We start from the raw sequence: 19,008 nt of genomic DNA, 5'->3' as shown, positions 1-19,008 counted from the left end.
GTACTTACTTCTGAGAAATATTGACTGCAACGCCAGTATTGTCTGATCAAAACAGAATTCCACTGGCAGTCATGCAAGTCCACATTTTATTTTGATTTTGTCATCTAAAAGCAACCCAGCTCCACTGCTAATTCACATTAATGATATGCTTGCAGACAGCTTTCCAGGACACTATCTATTTAAAAATTAAAAATCAGGTCATTCACCTTTGAGCTCTTTTTCAACGTGTAGAAGGCTGCACAGTTCAGCTTCACACTGTATATATTTATGTATGTATAAGTTTTTGCTGCACAAGATAAAAAAACGAGACTTCATTTAACTGGGACTTCACATCCCATGGTTTCTTTTAAACCACAGCATCCCTGAGTGTCAATAGCACAGCCCTGGGCCTTAATGTTTAACTGTTGTTCCCACTTCCTCCCTCATTTGGTTCTCTGTGCTGCCCATCTAGATATGTCAACAGAACCCATATGGAGAAAACCAAAACCAGCTTTAACATTGTTTTCTTCTCCTGTGGAAATGCATTTTGGCACTTTTGCAGGATGACAAAATTGGACCACACCATGTCGTTGTTGAACTGACATATATCAAGTAAAAAAAAACCCAAAAAGACCCCAAAAACACTGACGAGTGAAACCTGCATTGAAGCACAGGGCTACTGTGCTGGAAAACTGATCTCTCTTTTTATGTCTTTTTTTCTTTTTTCTTTTGCTGCAAAGGAGCCCTGTAAATCATGTCCTTTATACCTCCGGCTGGGGGTTCAGTGCCTCACCACAGGGTGGGAGGAGAGCATGATGGGAAAAACATGATGGGATCTTACTTTAGTGCGTCAGACCAGACAGCGGGAGAAAAAAGAGGGAAACGAGAATGAGAAGCTCCAAACGGGTAGAGAGACAAAACCAGCAGCAGGGTAAAATATTGAAATACAGTCAGAGAAAGACAAATAAAGACACAAGACTATGAAGACATAAAACTGCAGTAACAGTAATAAAAATTAGACTTACTCTTTCAAAACATTTTAAATGGCCAGCTCGGTAACTCTTTAACTCTGTAATAGCAAAAGGGCACAAAATGTAATGATATACTAAAACATCAGCCATGACCTACTCAAAAACAAAAAGGAAGAAAAAGGGAAACCGATACATAAATCTTCCTAACTCCTTATTGGTTCGACCATCATTTTTTCAACAATAGCACAATTTTTGTAGCTGTGTTGTATTTGTAGATTTAAATAAATAAATTAAGATACAAATGAAGTGCAGACTTTCAGTTTTGGTTCATGGGTTTTAACAAAAGTAATAACTGTTTCTGAAGTAATAGTCATTCTTATATACAGACACTCATGAAGGATCAAAATTAATTGGAGATCCAGTTTCATGGCGAGATGACATCTGTTTTTATTCCATGAAAAATTAAGAACATAAAAGTTCTCGAGTTGATTTCAACTGAATAAATGAATGTATTAACGGAACGCAGTGGCTAGCTCGGCAACACCAACAGGCCTGAAAAACCACAGAAGGAAACTGAAATGCACGATGACTGTTATTTTCTATGGTTAAGAAAAACAACTTGACATCTAACAAAGAACACTCTCAAAGAGGTAGGTATATCATTGTCTAGGTCACAACTAAAAGATGCTTTCAAGACTATGATGGAAATGGAATGTGTCAAACATAGTTTCTCAAGGTAAGGGTATTCTTTAATGGTCAAGTCAATCATCTAATTTGAACCCATTGGAGCCCACCTTTCAGTTATTAAATGCAAAACTGAATGCAGAAATACCAACAAACAAGCAACAACTGTAGGTGGCTGCAGTAAATGCCTATCAGAGGGTCTCAAGAGACGAAAAACAGCATTGGGTAATGGCCATGAATTCTGCAAAGGAGTTTGATCTAAGTACCAAGATGGAGCATGAAAATGATTATAGATCTTATAGTGGTTGCTAATTTTCCACCCTTGTCCCATGTTTGTAGATATTTTTGCCAGCAAATAACCTTTGATAAAAAAAGATTTAAGTACTCAAACTAATGATAAATGTTGCCTTTTAACCTGTGAGCAAGCCTCATTAAAATCATCATGTTTGAATGTCCCCACAAGAAAAAGTACTGTGACCTTTTCATGGGCCCTAGCGTTTTTTAAAGTTTAAAAGTGTCTCCTACTCCTATGGCAGATATGGTTGAACAAAAGACAAAGAACGAGAGAAGACAAAACATGTATTTATTTATAAGGGATACTGTACTTCATGAAATGAGGGCTTGCCAACCAACAATTTCAGGATCTGGCACTCAGGTCATGGAGGCATTTCAGAATTTTAAAGTATACCTAGTGGCCATCTGATGCAGTTTTTTACAATTTTTCATATATAATTTCTCTTTAGGGTTTTATAGCCACCAACAGTTACTCGCACAACGCAAGCTCTCTAAGAAGGCAAAGAAAGGCTTGCCAAAAAATAGAAATAGCAAATGTTATTGCAACTAAGAAGTAAATGACACGAGTCACTAACCACAGCGCTTCTCTCCTCTACATGAACCCTCATGTCTATTTGAAGTTACCCTTGTGCAAATGTTCTCTGTGAAGCTTTTAAAAGCCTTCCAACAAAACCTAGACGACGCAATCCAGGTGCCAACTGCTCGAAAATTGCCACAAAAGACACAAAATCGAGTAAGAGGAAGCTGGAACAGCAAGCTCAGCAGCTGTGCGTTCCTTGTGGTAAATTTACGTGTTGTGTTTTAATACTCTTCTGTCACCTAATACTCTAAACAGAGCTGTTCATCCATAATTCTCAGATATAAATCGCTTTGGTCTCGACATCTAATATTGGCTTGTCTGAATGTGGTGGGTTCTGATGATTGATTGCACAAACATTCAACAAAGTCAGTTATAATATTCTGTTCCTGTGGAGGCAAACGGTAGGAATCATGAATGATTCATTACAGAGTTAAGGTAGGTCAGAGGGTTTATGCGATTAAACTTTTTTTTATTTTTAGAATTATCATTATAAGAATCCAAATTTAAGATCTCAGTGATTTAAAACAAGTAGCAATTTCAGACAGACATACAAATGGGTTATATGTTTGTGTCATCATGTAAATAAATCTGGGACTCTGATAGTACTGCAGCCACATGTCAGCAAGCCATGTGCTACATAGACACAAAATACCACAATCAAACTTGTTGTCTCTTCTTTCTGTGCTGACCTGCTGCATCCATTAGACGGGGCGTGTGCGTGCACACACACACGCATATGCGCAATTTATCCAATAATGTGCAAATTAATGCACAGGCACAGATTGCTCCCACACAGCTGAGGAAATTATTCCTGGAAATCAACAGCGATTATTACAATAACAAGGACCTGGGGACATGCTGAGTGAAGGCTTGTAAAGAGAACAGTGTGAAAAAGGTTATATAGTGAGGAAAGGGTCTAAGGAGCTTGGAAAGAAAAGCGTCTGGACCTGGAGACGTTTCACCTCTCATCCGAGAAGCTTCTTCAGTTCTAAGGTCAAATGGTGGAGAGTCCCAGATTTAAACCCAGTGGGAGTTTCCCCCCACAGAGGGACAAAAGGACCCCCTGATGATCCTCTAATCATATGAGCCAAGGTGTGAAAGCGGGTGTGGGTCACAATCAGCCAGGGTTTCGGGTGAGCTCATTGTGAAACCTGGCCCCACCCTATCATGTGATTTCCTGAGGTCAAATGGCCCAGGATGTGAGTGGGCGTTAAGGCGTCTGGGAAGGGATCTCAAAACTGGATTATAGATGGCATTATATATCTGGGATTATAAATCTGGGACTCTCCACCATTTGACCCTTAGAACTGAAGAAGCTTCTCGGATGAGAGGTGAAACGTCTTCAAGCAACTTAAAGAAGTCCAGACGCTTTTCTTTCCAAGCTCCTTAGAGTACGATGACCTGGATGACTGAGAACCTTCACAGACATGGTGAGGAAAGGTTTCAGCTCGAAAAGGAACAGGTCAAATATATATATAAATATATACAGTGGGGCAAAAAAGTATTTAGTCAGCCACCGATTGTGCAAGTTCCCCCACTTAAAATGATGACAGAGGTCAGTAATTTGCACCAGAGGTACACTTCAACTGTGAGAGACAGAATGTGAAAAAAAAAATCCATGAATCCACATGGTAGGATTTGTAAAGAATTTATTCGTAAATCAGGGTGGAAAATAAGTATTTGGTCAATAACAAAAATACAACTCAATACTTTGTAACATAACCTTTGTTGGCAATAACAGAGGTCAAACGTTTACTATAGGTCTTTACCAGGTTTGCACACACAGTAGCTGGTATTTTGGCCCATTCCTCCATGCAGATCTTCTCGAGAGCAGTGATGTTTTGGGGCTGTCGCCGAGCAACACGGACTTTCAACTCCCGCCACAGATTTTCTATGGGGTTGAGGTCTGGAGACTGGCTAGGCCACTCCAGGACTTTCAAATGCTTCTTACGGAGCCACTCCTTTGTTGCCCGGGCGGTGTGTTTTGGATCATTGTCATGTTGGAAGACCCAGCCTCGTTTCATCTTCAAAGTTCTCACTGATGGAAGGAGGTTTTGGCTCAAAATCTCACGATACATGGCCCCATTCATTCTGTCCTTAACACGGATCAGTCGTCCTGTCCCCTTGGCAGAAAAACAGCCCCATAGCATGATGTTTCCACCCCCATGCTTCACAGTAGGTATGGTGTTCTTGGGATGCAACTCAGTATTCTTCTTCCTCCAAACACGACGAGTTGAGTTTATACCAAAAAGTTCTACTTTGGTTTCATCTGACCACATGACATTCTCCCAATCTTCTGCTGTATCATCCATGTGCTCTCTGGCAAACTTCAGACGGGCCTGGACATGCACTGGCTTCAGCAGCGGAACACGTCTGGCACTGCGGGATTTGATTCCCTGCCGTTGTAGTGTGTTACTGATGGTGACCTTTGTTACTTTGGTCCCAGCTCTCTGCAGGTCATTCACCAGGTCCCCCCGTGTGGTTCTGGGATCTTTGCTCACCGTTCTCATGATCATTTTGACCCCACGGGATGAGATCTTGCGTGGAGCCCCAGATCGAGGGAGATTATCAGTGGTCTTGTATGTCTTCCATTTTCTGATGATTGCTCCCACAGTTGATTTTTTCACACCAAGCTGCTTGCCTATTGTAGATTCACTCTTCCCAGTCTGGTGCAGGTCTACAATACTTTTCCTGGTGTCCTTCGAAAGCTCTTTGGTCTTGGCCATGGCGGCGTTTGGAGTCTGACTGTTTGAGGCTGTGGACAGGTGTCTTTTATACAGATGATGAGTTCAAACAGGTGCCATTCATACAGGTAACGAGTGGGGGACAGAAAAGCTTCTTACAGAAGACGTTACAGGTCTGTGAGAGCCAGAGATTTTCCTTGTTTGAGGTGACCAAATACTTATTTTCCACCCTGATTTACGAATAAATTCTTTACAAATCCTACCATGTGAATTCATGGATTTTTTTTTCACATTCTGTCTCTCACAGTTGAAGTGTACCTCTGGTGCAAATTACTGACCTCTGTCATCATTTTAGGTGGGGGAACTTGCACAATCGGTGGCTGACTAAATACTTTTTTGCCCCACTGTATAATGAACGACTGATGCGACTTTTGTTTTAATTTATTACAAGCTGTTACGTGAAGCACCGCACGCATCTCTGTGTGTTCAAGTCCTGACACACGAGACTCTAGATTTGTTTGTGTCCTCGTGTGCATGTCTGATTGCGGATATTTCTTAGAAGCCAGGACGACAAAACAATGACCTCACATTGTGTCACTACAGCAACCCTGGCGACGGACCAAACAATAACATCTCTGTTATTTTGTTTACAGGCTGTACGGTCCATTGAGTGGCCTCATGGTTTGCATCAGGGGGCCTTCAATATCTTCACCCAGTCGCTGAAATCAATGCGTTCAACTCTGTTTCTTACTTTCTGCTAGAAAGTTCAGTGATGTTACTTGGTTGCAAAACCAATTCCAGCTTGTAAACCACGTTTGGATAATATTTCTTAGCCGTCAAAGTTTGTGTCATAAAAAGACTGAATCTGTTTCATAACCTGATATGAGCACTAGGTAGGCCACTGGGTGCAGCCAGGGGTGAATAGTGTACTGGATGATCTGACTTTTGGCTTGCAAGATAAAGAAAAAAATCATCCACTTTTCCCTCTGTTGTGCTATAAATTCCCAGAGCAAAACATTCACACTCCATTTGTCAACTCTAGTGAGTGTAGTGCAATCATTGTGTCTGTACTTCCAAGAATAATTGGGACAGTGCCTGACAGGTTCATAATTAATCACAAATGATTTAATTATTAAAATAGTGCTTAAATTTAAGCAAATCTAAGCTGCTAAATGGTTTAATAGGGTTATTAAAGCATTTAGCAGCAATAACTGGAAGTAACGTTTGGGCTCTCACATTATTATGGAGGACTTTTGGCCCACTCTTCTTTACAGCATTGCTTCAGTTTATTCAAGTTTCCAGTTATTCATTTATGCACAGCTCTCTTAAAGTCCTGCCACAGCATTTCATTCAAGTTGACATCTGGATTTTGTCTGGACCAGCAACTTGATTCTTTTTTTCTCATTGTATTCTGTATACAATGGAGTTTGTGGTTGACTCAATGACTGCAATGGTACAGTCACTGAGTCACTGATGTTTTGTCATTGGCTTTTTGCAATGTCTCTGAAGGTTGCACGTCTGTCTGATTACACATAATTCTAGTCTTTCTTCTTTACAAGACTGCATATTCATAGTTGTTGAAGAACATTATAGTGTTTCATATAGATTGCTTTTTTTAAGAACCCAGCAACATTAATTGAAAAATATATTAATGACTATTCCCTAAAATTACATTTGACAAAGTGAAAGTATCAACAACAATTCTAACATAGTAAATATTCCATTTTCATATGCTGACTGTAAATAAACTCACAACTTAAGCTCTTTACAGCTTCGGGCATGACATTGTTTTATTTTTTGTTTGCCAGCTGCCAATTTCCACAATCTGTGAATTAAACCGTCTATTTTATTAATTCTTCAATTCATTTAAGAAGAACTTGGTCTTCAAAATTGCCATATTACTCTTAACTTCAGAGTCCTGGAGTCTTAGAAATTTATAGAATACACCCACCTCCATACCACAATATGTGCCTATATCCTTTACACATGCGACCGACTTTGGCTGGAGGCCCTTGTTGTCTTTTCTGAATGTTTTTTCCTTGATTCTTGATTTTTTTTCTGCATAAGATGACTTACATGTCAGACCTATGTGTTTCTAAATCAAGGCCAGCTAGTCAGGGTCGACCTTATATGATGAAAAAGTAGAGCTGAAATGGGTGTGTCCACAGCATCCCACAGTAACAGAAGAGACAACAATATAAAAACAACTTGAACTTGGACAGTGTTTCCATTTCTCTCTAATGCAAAAATATCAAGATCCCTTGCCCACCATTTTCTCAAAAGCCCTTTATTTATACTTTCATTATAAAAATGGTTTTAGAGATATGAGCCCTCACACAACCACTCTAAGTACTTTCTATCTAACATTCACATGCATTCATACAAGCAACTTGGGGGTAGTATCTTGCCTAAGGGCTTTTGGCGTGCAGACTGGAGCAGACAGGGAGTGAACCACCAACCTTCCATTTATGACCTGTTTTACCACCTGAGCGACAGCTCTACATTTCTGCAGCAACTTCTTGTTTTTTATCTCAGTAATGTCTGTAACAATAACCTCTTTATTGTTTTAGTTTATATTTCTCTGACAGCTGCCACGAAACACAAATGGAATTTCAAAAAGGACAATAAACAATATAATAATCCAATATAACTAATCCATCTGTAAATCTCATCCTCCACTCGCTTGTGAATAAAACCCTGAGATACTCAAACTGGAGGCCATCACCTGATGAAGCCAGGTGATGCCACCAAAACCACATCGGCAGATTAACAGAACCACAAAAAACAAAGACAATATCTTGAGACCATCAAAGCACAGACCCTGTACCACTTGGCTACAGCAGAGTATTATAATTATAAGAATTATAAACAGAATTGGTGACAAAGCGCAGCCCTGGAGAAATCCAACATGCATTGGCTTTTGCTGTAGTTTGCAACTAGCCATACTCCTGTAGTTCCCCTCATACGATATCTTGAGGGACTTGGTCAAATGCCTTCTTCAAATTCCCAAAACACCTGAGGACTGGTTGGGTAACCTCACACACACCCTTGAATATTATCCAATCCAGGATATCCAGGATAAAGAACTGGTCCACTGTTCTGCGACTACGACCTTTTAAATGGAACCATCCCCTGCCAATCCAGCGACGCCACCGCACGCAACACTGCAGAGATGTGCCAACCAGGACTTCCCAACAAACTCCAGAGCTTTTCAGAATTCAGGGTGAACCTCATCCTCCCCTGTGGTTCTACCATTAAAGAACTGTGTGACTATGCCAGTCATCCCCCTTGTCTCCACACACTGCTTTCATTATAGAAAGTGTCAGTGGGATTGAGGAAATCTCCAAGGGGTTACTTCCACTACCTAACTATATCCTCAGCTAAGTCAGCAGCACTTCTTCCCCATCCTGAGTCACTTGATGCTTTGCCAGAATTACTTTGATAAAACTGAGCACACTCCACCACTGTCAGCTTGAGTAATGAGGGTGGTAATGAGTTAACTTTTCCTTTTCAAATGTTACTGGGTCAAAACAGACTGAATTCTACAGGCCAAAAATTAAATCGTGGAAATGAGGTTGAGTGAAGGCAACTGGTCTGTGTGTGTGTGTCTGTATGTGTGTAGGTGTTTTGGTTGAGGGTTTTTTTTTTTAAAGAAACGTGACCATATGGAAATCATTACATGTGGGCTGATTCAGCATGCCAACATATTTTTGTGTTTGCACGTGAGTGTGGGTCTGTCACCTCCAAGTTCAGCAAGTCAAGTACCACACCCCCAACCTCCACCCACACACATACAAACACAGAGACATAACAAAATGTCCTCAGAAATCTGGCTTAGACTAAATATTTGACCAAACAAAAGTAAAAAGTATCTTGCATACAAATACTAAAGTATGCTCTATAAACTGACTGGGAGACTAACACAATGGGAGAAAACTGCAACTGTTAGTTAGGTTTCCTATAGGCGTGGAACTAAAGCATATTTAACAATACTTATTTATAGCCAGTCTAAGCCAAAGTTTGATCAAAAACACTCAATGCTTATCATATTTTTTGTAGAAAACATGCGAGTTGTTCTAAAAGTGTTCAGAAAATAATAACAAAGAATCATGACACTGTTACAATTAATGTAAAATCTTCCAGAAATAGTTCGGAAGAGTAGCTCTCTGAACAAAGGTGACCAATCATGGTAATCATTGCAACAGCTCAATACAATTTATACAGTTTAATACAAAACACAGCTCATCACTTTTCAAGTACAACTTAAGCACAACTTCTTAAACCACTGACTATACTAGATCAGTAAGTTTTTTGCCAATCACTTACCAAGAGCCACCAAAAACACAATCTTGTTGTGTCTGAAACCCTGTAACTCCTCTGCATTTTGTAATATAATGCTGACTGACTTTATAAGCCCCTGAAAAACACATCAAAGAAAGTATGCAAATTGACAACGACATAGGCAATAAAACTTCCTAGGTGACTTAAAAAGCAGCACTGGGACTGGATCTAGTAGCTCAACTGAAATTCAAAAATGTGACCAAGAAACCGTTAGAGAATAAGTACACCATTAACCTCATTAGTCATATATGTAGGTTTAGAGAGCTACAGTATCAAACTGTGAACTGAAACTCTAACCACGGACTGCATCGGACCCCTGGCAGTGCACACAGAACTGCTGAACGCATTATTCATTTAATGGGATACTTATAAAGAGTACGGGAGAGAGGAGGAGGCGGGTGAAGGAGGGAGAGCCAAAGTCAAAGGGCATGAAGGGGGCAAGGAAGTCATTTGCATGAAGATAGAGACTGAGTGAAAGCGTGGAGCAAGCTGGAGAGGGGAGTGGAGCCCAAGGGGGAAGAGGGGGGGAAATAGGGGAAAGGAGGGGAGGAAAGCGAGGGGTGAAACTCCTAAAACACATAAATAGGCGGAAAAGGACTTGGAACTTTGCAGTCACTCGTCCCGACAGCCACATCCACAGCTCTCCTCTCCCCTTCTCCTCACCTTCAGCCCTCTACTCCACTCAGCTGCAGTCCATCATTCATCTGGAACCCTGAGCAAACCCAGTGAGTAGTTTCTACAGCACACATTTACCCTGTTTCTGCATAGCCTTCCAGCTAAAAGACTGCTTAGACTACTAATCTACACAAATTGATGGATGTAAGAGTTGAACCATAGGTAGCTACAGAGCTGTGAGCTATTAACAGTTTTTAAGACACAGGACTTTTAAACAAGTACAAAGTATTTAAGTGATAACATATTCAGAGTAAGCAAAGGTGATAAAAAATGTAAATGTAGCCATTTTTAATTTAATTGTAAATATTTAAATTAAGAACAAAATGTTAAAAGAATGGAAAAGCTGCTAATTCTGAAAGACCTGGCAGTGTCAAGATAAAGTGTCTTACTTGCTCAGGGTTAAATACTAAAAATGTGTTGCAATCTATGCGAAAGCTGTTCATTTATATACCCTCTGAGAAGCAGGGATGCAGCACTTGAACTCTTCATTAAACAGTGACACATATGAGCATGAAAGTGATACTGCTAACTGAACGACTAAATCAGAAGACCCACACTGGAGCTTTAATGACAGAGTTCAGGGAAGATGCAGCCATGACTGGAAGAAGGCAATAATGAGATATCCAATGGAGAAGAAGAATAGCTTACTTCTATTTAGTACCTTTAATGCAGGTAATACAGAGATGGATGGTTTAGCAGACTGCAAGTGCGATTACACTTTCGCTGTATGTATCCTAATAAATGTCAGATTTCCTTCTGCCACTTTAACAACGCTAAACTAACTTTACAAGTATAAAAAGTGGAAAGACTGCCTAGAAACAAATGTCCCTTGTATAAAGAAGTTGTTAAACCCAATGTTACTGGTGTCTGATCACAGTTTTCTTGGTGCTGATCTGTCTTAAATATATAAGATTATAAGAATCAAAAAAAATGAGAAGACTTTTATTTGGAAAACCAATATTTATGGTTAGGCCGCTGTTATAAGACCTTTATAAAAGAAAAAAGTACAAAATAGTGTTTACTGTGTAGTAACTGACCAGGTACTTCTTTGCAGCTCTATATTATTACTGACTAGTCTTCCTTCTTTACCATTTTCTTTTATGCACCTCATTCAGGTCTTCTCCCCTGATCTACTCTTATCATGGACACCACAAAAATGACTATCTCCTTCTCTGAGGCACTCTGTCACCTGATTGTCTTGATGCTAAGTCTGGGCCAAGGAATTCATTCGATGCCTGTCCCTACTGACATCCCCATGTGCACAGCTTCAGAAACTGCCCAGTATAGTCTAACATTTACTGGCAAGTGGACCCAGGCAGCTTTTCCTAAGCAGTATCCTCGCTACCGTCCTCCTGCACAGTGGTCAAATCTTATTGGTAAGTGCACCTAACCTAAGGCAAGTTATTAGTCACATTATTTTCAGGTCAATGTGGCAAGATCTATTGGGTGGTTGAAAAACAGAAAGCTACAACATAAAATGTCTTTTGAATAAATCAGAAGAGGAATGCACCAACTGTTTACTATAGAGTTATTAAAAAACAATCCTATTTTTTATTTGTATCACATTTTACCCACTAGTAGGATGTTATACATCTGCCCAATTCAGTCCAAAAACACTAGAAAACAGTCACAGAACTCCATTAATTTCCCTTTGCCAAGATGTACCGTACATGATCTCACTATTCAGACTAACACCTGCTGAAACAACAATTTTTCATCCTTTCTTTTCCATTAGGGGTGACCCACAGCTCTGACTACCACATGTGGCAACGTAATGAGTTTGCCAGCAATGGAGTGAGGGAGTTCACGGAGAAAGGTGAGGCTTGGACGCTTGTGAAGGAAGTCGAGACGGCCGGTGAACGCATCCAGAGTGTTTATGGGATCCTCTCCGCTCCCGCTGTCGTGGGCGGCACAGGCCAGATGAACACTGAGTTTGAGGTCTTTGCCAGGCACTCCTTTGTAAGTTTCTCAACAGGGCATTAAGTGCATGCAAGGCTTGTCACTGACAGGTCAGCATAGATAAGGTGGTGTGAAGAATTCCCAAATAAGCACTTAGAATCATAGCTCTGTTTAGCCCAATAATAAAGCCTTACAGATAGGTACCCAGACCAAACAGGTTTCAAATTTGACCATAATATAAATAAACTGTTTTAAAGTGGAAATTATCATTCTAGGAATCAGCACCACATCAGATTATACAATAACTTCCACTGTAGTTTGCAAAGGTTACAAATATTTCAGTGTCAGTGAAGTTTTCAATGTTTCACTGTTATTTAAATTTCATGTAAGTGCAAATAAGAAATTTGGTGTAAACTCGGACATTATTTCTACTGAAGATGTTTTGTTGCTATGTTATATATTATATGTTAATATATATATCAAAATTGCAACCATTTTAAAATTTGCATCCAGTGTCTTTGTAGTCAAATAATAACCTGCCACACTACTGATAATTGTTCATAATATGAAGTTATACTGTGAGAAAAACTGCATAATGCCTCTTTAATTAGGCTGATGCAGCAACAAAATGTTCCTATAAAACAAGCTCCTGACAGTTATTTTTTCCTGTAAACTACACCAAAACGCGAGCTTCTGTAACTGTAACAAGTCTAATTAATGTCTCTTCGAATTATGTAACCTCTGCAGAAGTTTGCAGTTAAACTTCCCACTGATGAGTCTCTGGGTAGCTAATAAAACCTCTGGCACATCTGACGAAAATTTGTTAAGCTTGGAAAAAGCCAATTGGAAACATAAGATGGTCACCAAAATAAAAGCAAGCCATGCTGGAACAAAAGTGCACTTGTAGAGTGGTGGATCCGGTACAAGACTACGAATCTCTATTATGTCATGCTTAAAAAAAGAGCATATTAATGCACAATAAAATAAATCATTGTAAAACACAGACATCATATATGATTTAGAAGTATTTAGTGGTCCTTGAAGGAGGTTTGAGAATTAAGATGTTGGAAAGATGTTTGGAAAGGATTTTATTATGTTTTTCTTTCCTTTTCTATTCTCATCTCTGCCTGTGGCTACATTTTAACTCACTTCTTATGTTTTACTTTCTCCATTCACAGCTGTCATTTATTGTACGTATCGTCCCAAGCCCGGACTGGTTTGTGGGTGTGGACAGTATAGACCTGTGTGATGGCGACCACTGGAAAGAAAATGTGTCAGTGGATCTTTTTCCATATGATGCAGGAACTGACAGTGGGTTCACCTTCTCGTCTCCCAACTTTGAGACCATCCCACAGGATAAAATCACACAGGTGGGCAGCACAGGTGCATGAATCCATAGTAAACCCGGGTATTTAGAAATCCTGATTGTCAACAGCTAGTAATGAAAACATTAGTGTTTCTATTAGACTCATACAGAGATGCTGTATTGAAGTGATGTACAGCAACACTCTACGGCTGCTGAATTTGCCCAAAAATTACAACACTGCTTTAACAAAATAAACTACACTCATTAGAATATTTATTTCTGCACATTTCAACCAGAAAAAGCAAAAAGAATAGAGACATAACTATAAGGCTATATTTAAGGTAAATTTAAACATAATTATAAGTTTTAAAATGCATCCCTCAACCAATAACATGGTGTAAGTCTTATCCATCAGTACACTGCAAGCACAATGGTCCAGGGATAATTTAGGTCTGGTCAATACCAGCATCTTTTTTTCATATTTAAGACGACTTTTTCATCAGCTACAAATGTTAAGTTAGCTGGTTAGACAGTAATGTCAAAATAGTACAAAAAACTGAAAAAGACTATGAATAAACAGGGAAACAAAACAGAAACTTTCTGACTTTTTCACAATTTGGTCATATTGCTGAATTTATATTATAATGCACTACAGTGGAACCCCGACTTATGAAATTAATTCGTTCCCGAGGGTCTTTCGTAAGTCGAAAATTTTCGTAAGTCGAAGCACCCATCGCGCCTTTTGAGTGAACGATAGGCTATAGGCTAATTGCTAACTGGAACACCAATACGTCGTTCAAGTGAAATAGCAAAGCGCAAGTACGAAAGCCAAGGGGGTTGTCACATGATTCGGAAGGCATTGTGGGCATTGTAGGCATTCTGGGCTCAGCCAATCACAGCCAGCGGATTTCGTTACGTGGGCATTTTGCCGTAACGCGGGCAGAAATATTGCTGCGAGTGCCTTCGTAACTTGAATTTTTTGTTAAATGGGGTATTCGTAAGTCGGGGTTCCACTGTATATGGAAATCATCACCAGGCTGAGTTCAGTGAGACATAACAGAAAATCAATTAAAGTGTAACTAGTAAACTATATGAGAGTATTTGAGGTTTAGTAATGTTGATAAAGGTAATTAAGCCACCACCGACACAGCTGTGTGCACTATCTGCCTCCAGGAAGCACCTAAAGACATTTATACTTCCCTAAATCCTCCAGCAAAAATCAAAAGAATATGGCAGCTGTTGCCGTGATACCAGCTTTCTTTTCTATTAAACTGTAATTTCAACTTTTAGTATCAATTGTAAGCCCATGCAGCAGCAAAATCAGTCTGAAGAGGCTTGTTACAACACATATCTTGATAGATATTCCTTGTCCATTTTCCTCTTCACAGATCACTTCCTCTTTCCCTAGTCACCCAGCCAATTCCTTCTTCTACCCCCGCCTAAAGCACCTACCACCCATTGCGAAGGTCACACTGACCAAAATAAAGAAGACCAATAAGATCATCAGCCTGCCCATGGAGCCCACTCAATCCAACCAGCTGCCAACAGGAAATGAGATTGAAGATAAGCTCATAAGTAAGTCTGAATAACAAGTAAATGAAGAATTTCTGTTTTTATATGATTCATCTACTTTCTTTGAAACATGCATTTTACAGCATAGTACAGAACACAATAACAAAAGCTAGAACTCAAGGATGTGGCAGTTAACATCTCAGTTTGGTCTCAGTTTCACACTCACTAGAGTCCTATGTTTTGGGAAATGTTTATGGGAAAATTAGGAGCAGTCGTTTAAATGGCATCATGTCCTCCTTTATGTCTTAACACAGATCCATGCGTGAACCATTACTCGCGTAACCCCGGTTCTCTGAAAACTGAGTAATCTACTGAGTGACAATTGAAAGAGAACTCTACACAGGGCTCTAGAGTGCGACCAATTTGGTCGCAAAAGCACAATGTTTCCAGAAAACACATTATATTATATAAATTATTATAAAATTTGTGTGCGCCTAACTTTTGTGCCGGTATGCCTAACTTTTTAAAGTTAGGCGTACGGGTACGCCCATGGCAAAAAGTTAGTCTAGAGCCCTGCTACATTAATCCCAATCCTCAATGGTTCTCAATCTGACCTGGTTAACACACCAATAGGGATATTTTTATCCCCATATATTTATCTATGTTTTATTCTGCATTCAAGATACTGTCTTGGCAGCTACAAGTCATTCTGGTGACAAACCCTGAATGCATCCATAACTGAATTAGGCAAACATATGAGACAAAGACAGACTTCAGAAGAACACCAACTCTATAGTGTCTTTCTTATTCTACTGATACTATATATATTATATTTGTTGTTAAAGGCTAAACTAAAAGTATATACAGAACAAAATGAATACAGAATTCTACATGCTTTGTCAAACTCAGGTGTAAGGTTTTAACATAAGGCAGGGACTTGCTCATTTTGGGGGAATTTAGGAAACATTACAGGCCACACACAAACTAAACTGTTTCCAACCAAAGACCAGAAAATCCAAGCCAGAGTCAGGGTACCAGAAAATACCAGAAACACATCTGGCATCTAGTATAAGAGGCAAAAGATGTGTGATAAAAGATGTCAAAGAGTACTTTATGAAAACTGTGTAGAAATTATATACAGTAAATTTTTAGTCATGATGCCAAGTGGGACATAAACACTGGAATTTATTTCATGGGTGAAGCTGGATATGTGGGTTCCGAGACTATTTAAGACTCTTCTGTAGAGAAAGGAAGAATACAAAGACATCTTGGAAAATGTACATGGAAAAGCTGTATCAAACTAAAAGTTAGCAATGCAGCAGACAAGTAACTTTGTGTGAATGATGCATGTGATAGGGAGGGCAAAACAGCCTTTTATAAAAGCACAATTCACCATGGAAAGTCTAAATAGATGACTTGACTGGGAAAAGTTTTTTTAAGGGGGAAAAAGTAATAGATAGCATGTTGGCCTGGCAAAAGAGCTGACAGAGCATTAATCAGAAGCAGGGTTGAGGGTAACTGCAAGGGTCTGAGTCAGCATCACAGACTACAAGACCGTTCCCCCGACAACCCATCAACAAACAACAGAGAATGGCCAACAATCTGTTGGGGTTTCCTCCCCCTGTTCCCAATGCTCCATCTTACCCTTGTGTCTGTTTATCCTACCCCTGTCATTATCCCTCCATCGTATTTGTGTATTCTCCCCAGAGCTTGAACAAAACTTTTCTTTAATGATCAGTAAGCACCTGTTCTAGATCTGTGAGACACTGATGGAAAATCAGGTTAAATCATCTTTGCGTTTCTGCAACCTTTTGTCACATTAACCTTCGCTTTGTTATTCTTGAACATAAATTTTAAAGGGAGTTATCAGCCTTTCACTTGATATCCAAATGTCCATCTATGCAGCTTCCATACAACCTCCCTTCCTTCTGCTTTTCTACTCTCTAACTGACAACTGCGATTCATATCAGCTGCACCAAGAGCTTGACTGAGGTACATCAGCAAGTAGTCTGAAAGCACCAAAAAACATGATGTGATGATAAGACTTTAAAAGGATTACATTTTTATTAGGTTAGCTGAAAAAGCAGAAAGTCAGAGGATGCTTCCTTACCCTCTATTATAATTGAGGTGTCTCCTAATAAGGGGCTAAATCATGATCTGTTGCAGAGGAGTCATTAAGTAGCAGCACTGTTTACTCTGAGGCAAAAATAAAAAAAGTAAGCACAATGAGCAAAAACCCACTCTACAAATGAAAGTAAAGCAAACTGAAAATTAACTCCAGCAGTGCAACCACTCAAAGAGTCTATAATGAGAAAATGTGGGTTCATAAGCCCTACACACAAAGCACGGCAACACCCTTTAATAATTTTGTGTTATAAAAAGAAAAGAAGATTTTCCTGATTACGACATATTACTCATCTTATAAGTCATGTGCAAAAAGTTAAGAGCAACAAATTAGCAGAATGGAAACCTGATTGTTAATATGATTGCTATGCTGCCCGCCCTTCTCTGCAGATACCCCTCTGGACTGTGAAGTGTCAGTGTGGTCTCCCTGGGGCTTGTGCAAGGGCAAATGTGGAGAGTCAGGCGTTCAGCACCGCACGCGCTACATCATAATGCACCCAGCCAACAATGGAGCAGCCTGTCCCCTGCTGGAGGAAGAGCGGAAGTGTTTCCCAGACAACTGTTTATGACTAGGCCAGGAAAGGAGGGAAAAGAAAGAGAGGAAGGAGAGGAGAAAGAAGAAGGAGAGGAAAGCCAGAAAAGGGAGGAAAGGACGAAGACGCAACAGCAACAGTAAAAGGTCCACGATTTAATCACATGAAGTTTAACCATCATAAACCAGCTTCCATCGGCTCTCCCTGACCAAACTGTTTCTGTGGAAATCACTAATATACATACTGATTATGTGACTGTTCAACTGGGAGAGTGTGCCTTAAAAAAAATCCTTAATCTTCCCTTCATATTGATAGATCTGACAGCACTAAAGAGGTGTCGTTTGGCAAAATAGCCATTAGAAGCCAATTCAGTTTTGGCAGATGATCAAAATTGTCTGGGGAGAGATCAATGCTGTTTGGTAATTAGAAAATGAGCTGAAAACACAAGTTGGCACTGTAATTGGATTTGCTTTGACACTTCTGAAGATCACAAATATTTGTTTGCTACTCCCAGCAGCTTTTATTTAGAGGATTTAGAAATAAATCCTGGCATAAGATCCAAAATTATACAAATTATATCAAACTAAGAAAAGGTGGAAATACGGTGCTTCAATAGCCCCATTAGCAGAAGTAATATGATAACAAAAGTGACATATACACTTTCCTAAATTTAAAACATAATGTTTAAAGAAACATTGCGCTTGTTTTCCTAAAGAAAATGGATATATTTATTGACAGGATTTTAACCTGTAGTGTACAGCATATGAAATCTGAAATAATTTGTATTCCTTTACGTTACTGAGTTAAAACAGAAAAACTTGCTTTGTAAAATACTAAAACACTAAAAATATGTGTATTTTTTTTGTAAAGGTCAATAAAATGTAAATACAACTTACAATACTGTTTCCTCTTTGATTCCTGTTTTCTCAAGAAACAAATGGTGGCGTCGTTTAATTAAAACTGTCATGGCCTGTTGATTATCACCTTTAAATATTAGGCATGCATTAAGTTAATATTACTGATGTTGCGTTTGCAGGATCCAATGGAGTGTAGAGGACAAGCTGACCTCGGTTCACACAGTTTTGGACTGAATTCACCCTAATGAAGTGTTGGTCATAAAGTGAACACAAGTGATCTCCAGTGATTAAAGAGTTCATGAAATGTTTAGAACTCAAAGTTTAAAATCTTAAAGCAAGAAATTAATTTCACATAAAGGCTATAAAGCATAAATTCTACTGCACAAAAATATATATGTACATAGAAAAATGACCTTTTCTTTCAGGGCACGATGAAGACGACATAATTTTAAGTAAACGATATTAGCGTAAATATGTAAAACAGATATTCCCACCAAGCCAACACTGAACCTACAGACGGCAGACTGAATAGCAATAAGAACTAAACATCTGGGACATGAGGGATGTCC

The 19,008-nt window shown here is 39.3% G+C and overlaps 1 protein-coding gene across 1 annotated transcript; it reads left to right on the top strand.

Annotated features, from left to right (window-relative positions):
* The first annotated feature begins 10,119 nt into the window (after positions 1-10,119).
* spon2b (spondin 2b, extracellular matrix protein) lies at positions 10,120-18,480 on the top strand. The gene is made up of 6 exons (XM_085283783.1): positions 10,120-10,258; positions 11,324-11,584; positions 11,944-12,167; positions 13,286-13,477; positions 14,802-14,988; positions 17,440-18,480. The coding sequence occupies exons 2-6, from the start codon at positions 11,350-11,352 to the stop codon at positions 17,616-17,618; spliced, it is 1,017 nt and encodes a 338-aa protein (XP_085139909.1). The 5' UTR covers positions 10,120-10,258; positions 11,324-11,349; the 3' UTR covers positions 17,619-18,480.
* Positions 18,481-19,008: the final 528 nt, after the last annotated feature.

The sequence above is a fragment of the Mchenga conophoros genome, linkage group LG2, assembly GCF_057382185.1.
Source record: "Mchenga conophoros isolate Kocher_MC1m ecotype Shallow Benthic linkage group LG2, M_conophoros_male_GT1.1, whole genome shotgun sequence".
Lineage (NCBI taxonomy): Eukaryota > Metazoa > Chordata > Actinopteri > Cichliformes > Cichlidae > Mchenga > Mchenga conophoros.
The sequence above is the reverse complement of the archived record's forward strand: the minus strand, read 5'-3'. Positions and strand labels throughout refer to the sequence as shown.

Bases quoted from the DNA above. Each gene is read 5' to 3' on its own strand.
- spon2b (XM_085283783.1), top strand. From the start codon at position 11,350: ATGGACACCACAAAAATGACTATCTCCTTCTCTGAGGCACTCTGTCAC. The intron at 12,168-13,285 runs GTAAGTTTCTCA...CTCCATTCACAG, and splicing joins TCTTTGCCAGGCACTCCTTT to CTGTCATTTATTGTACGTAT. The intron at 14,989-17,439 runs GTAAGTCTGAAT...CCTTCTCTGCAG, and splicing joins GATTGAAGATAAGCTCATAA to ATACCCCTCTGGACTGTGAA.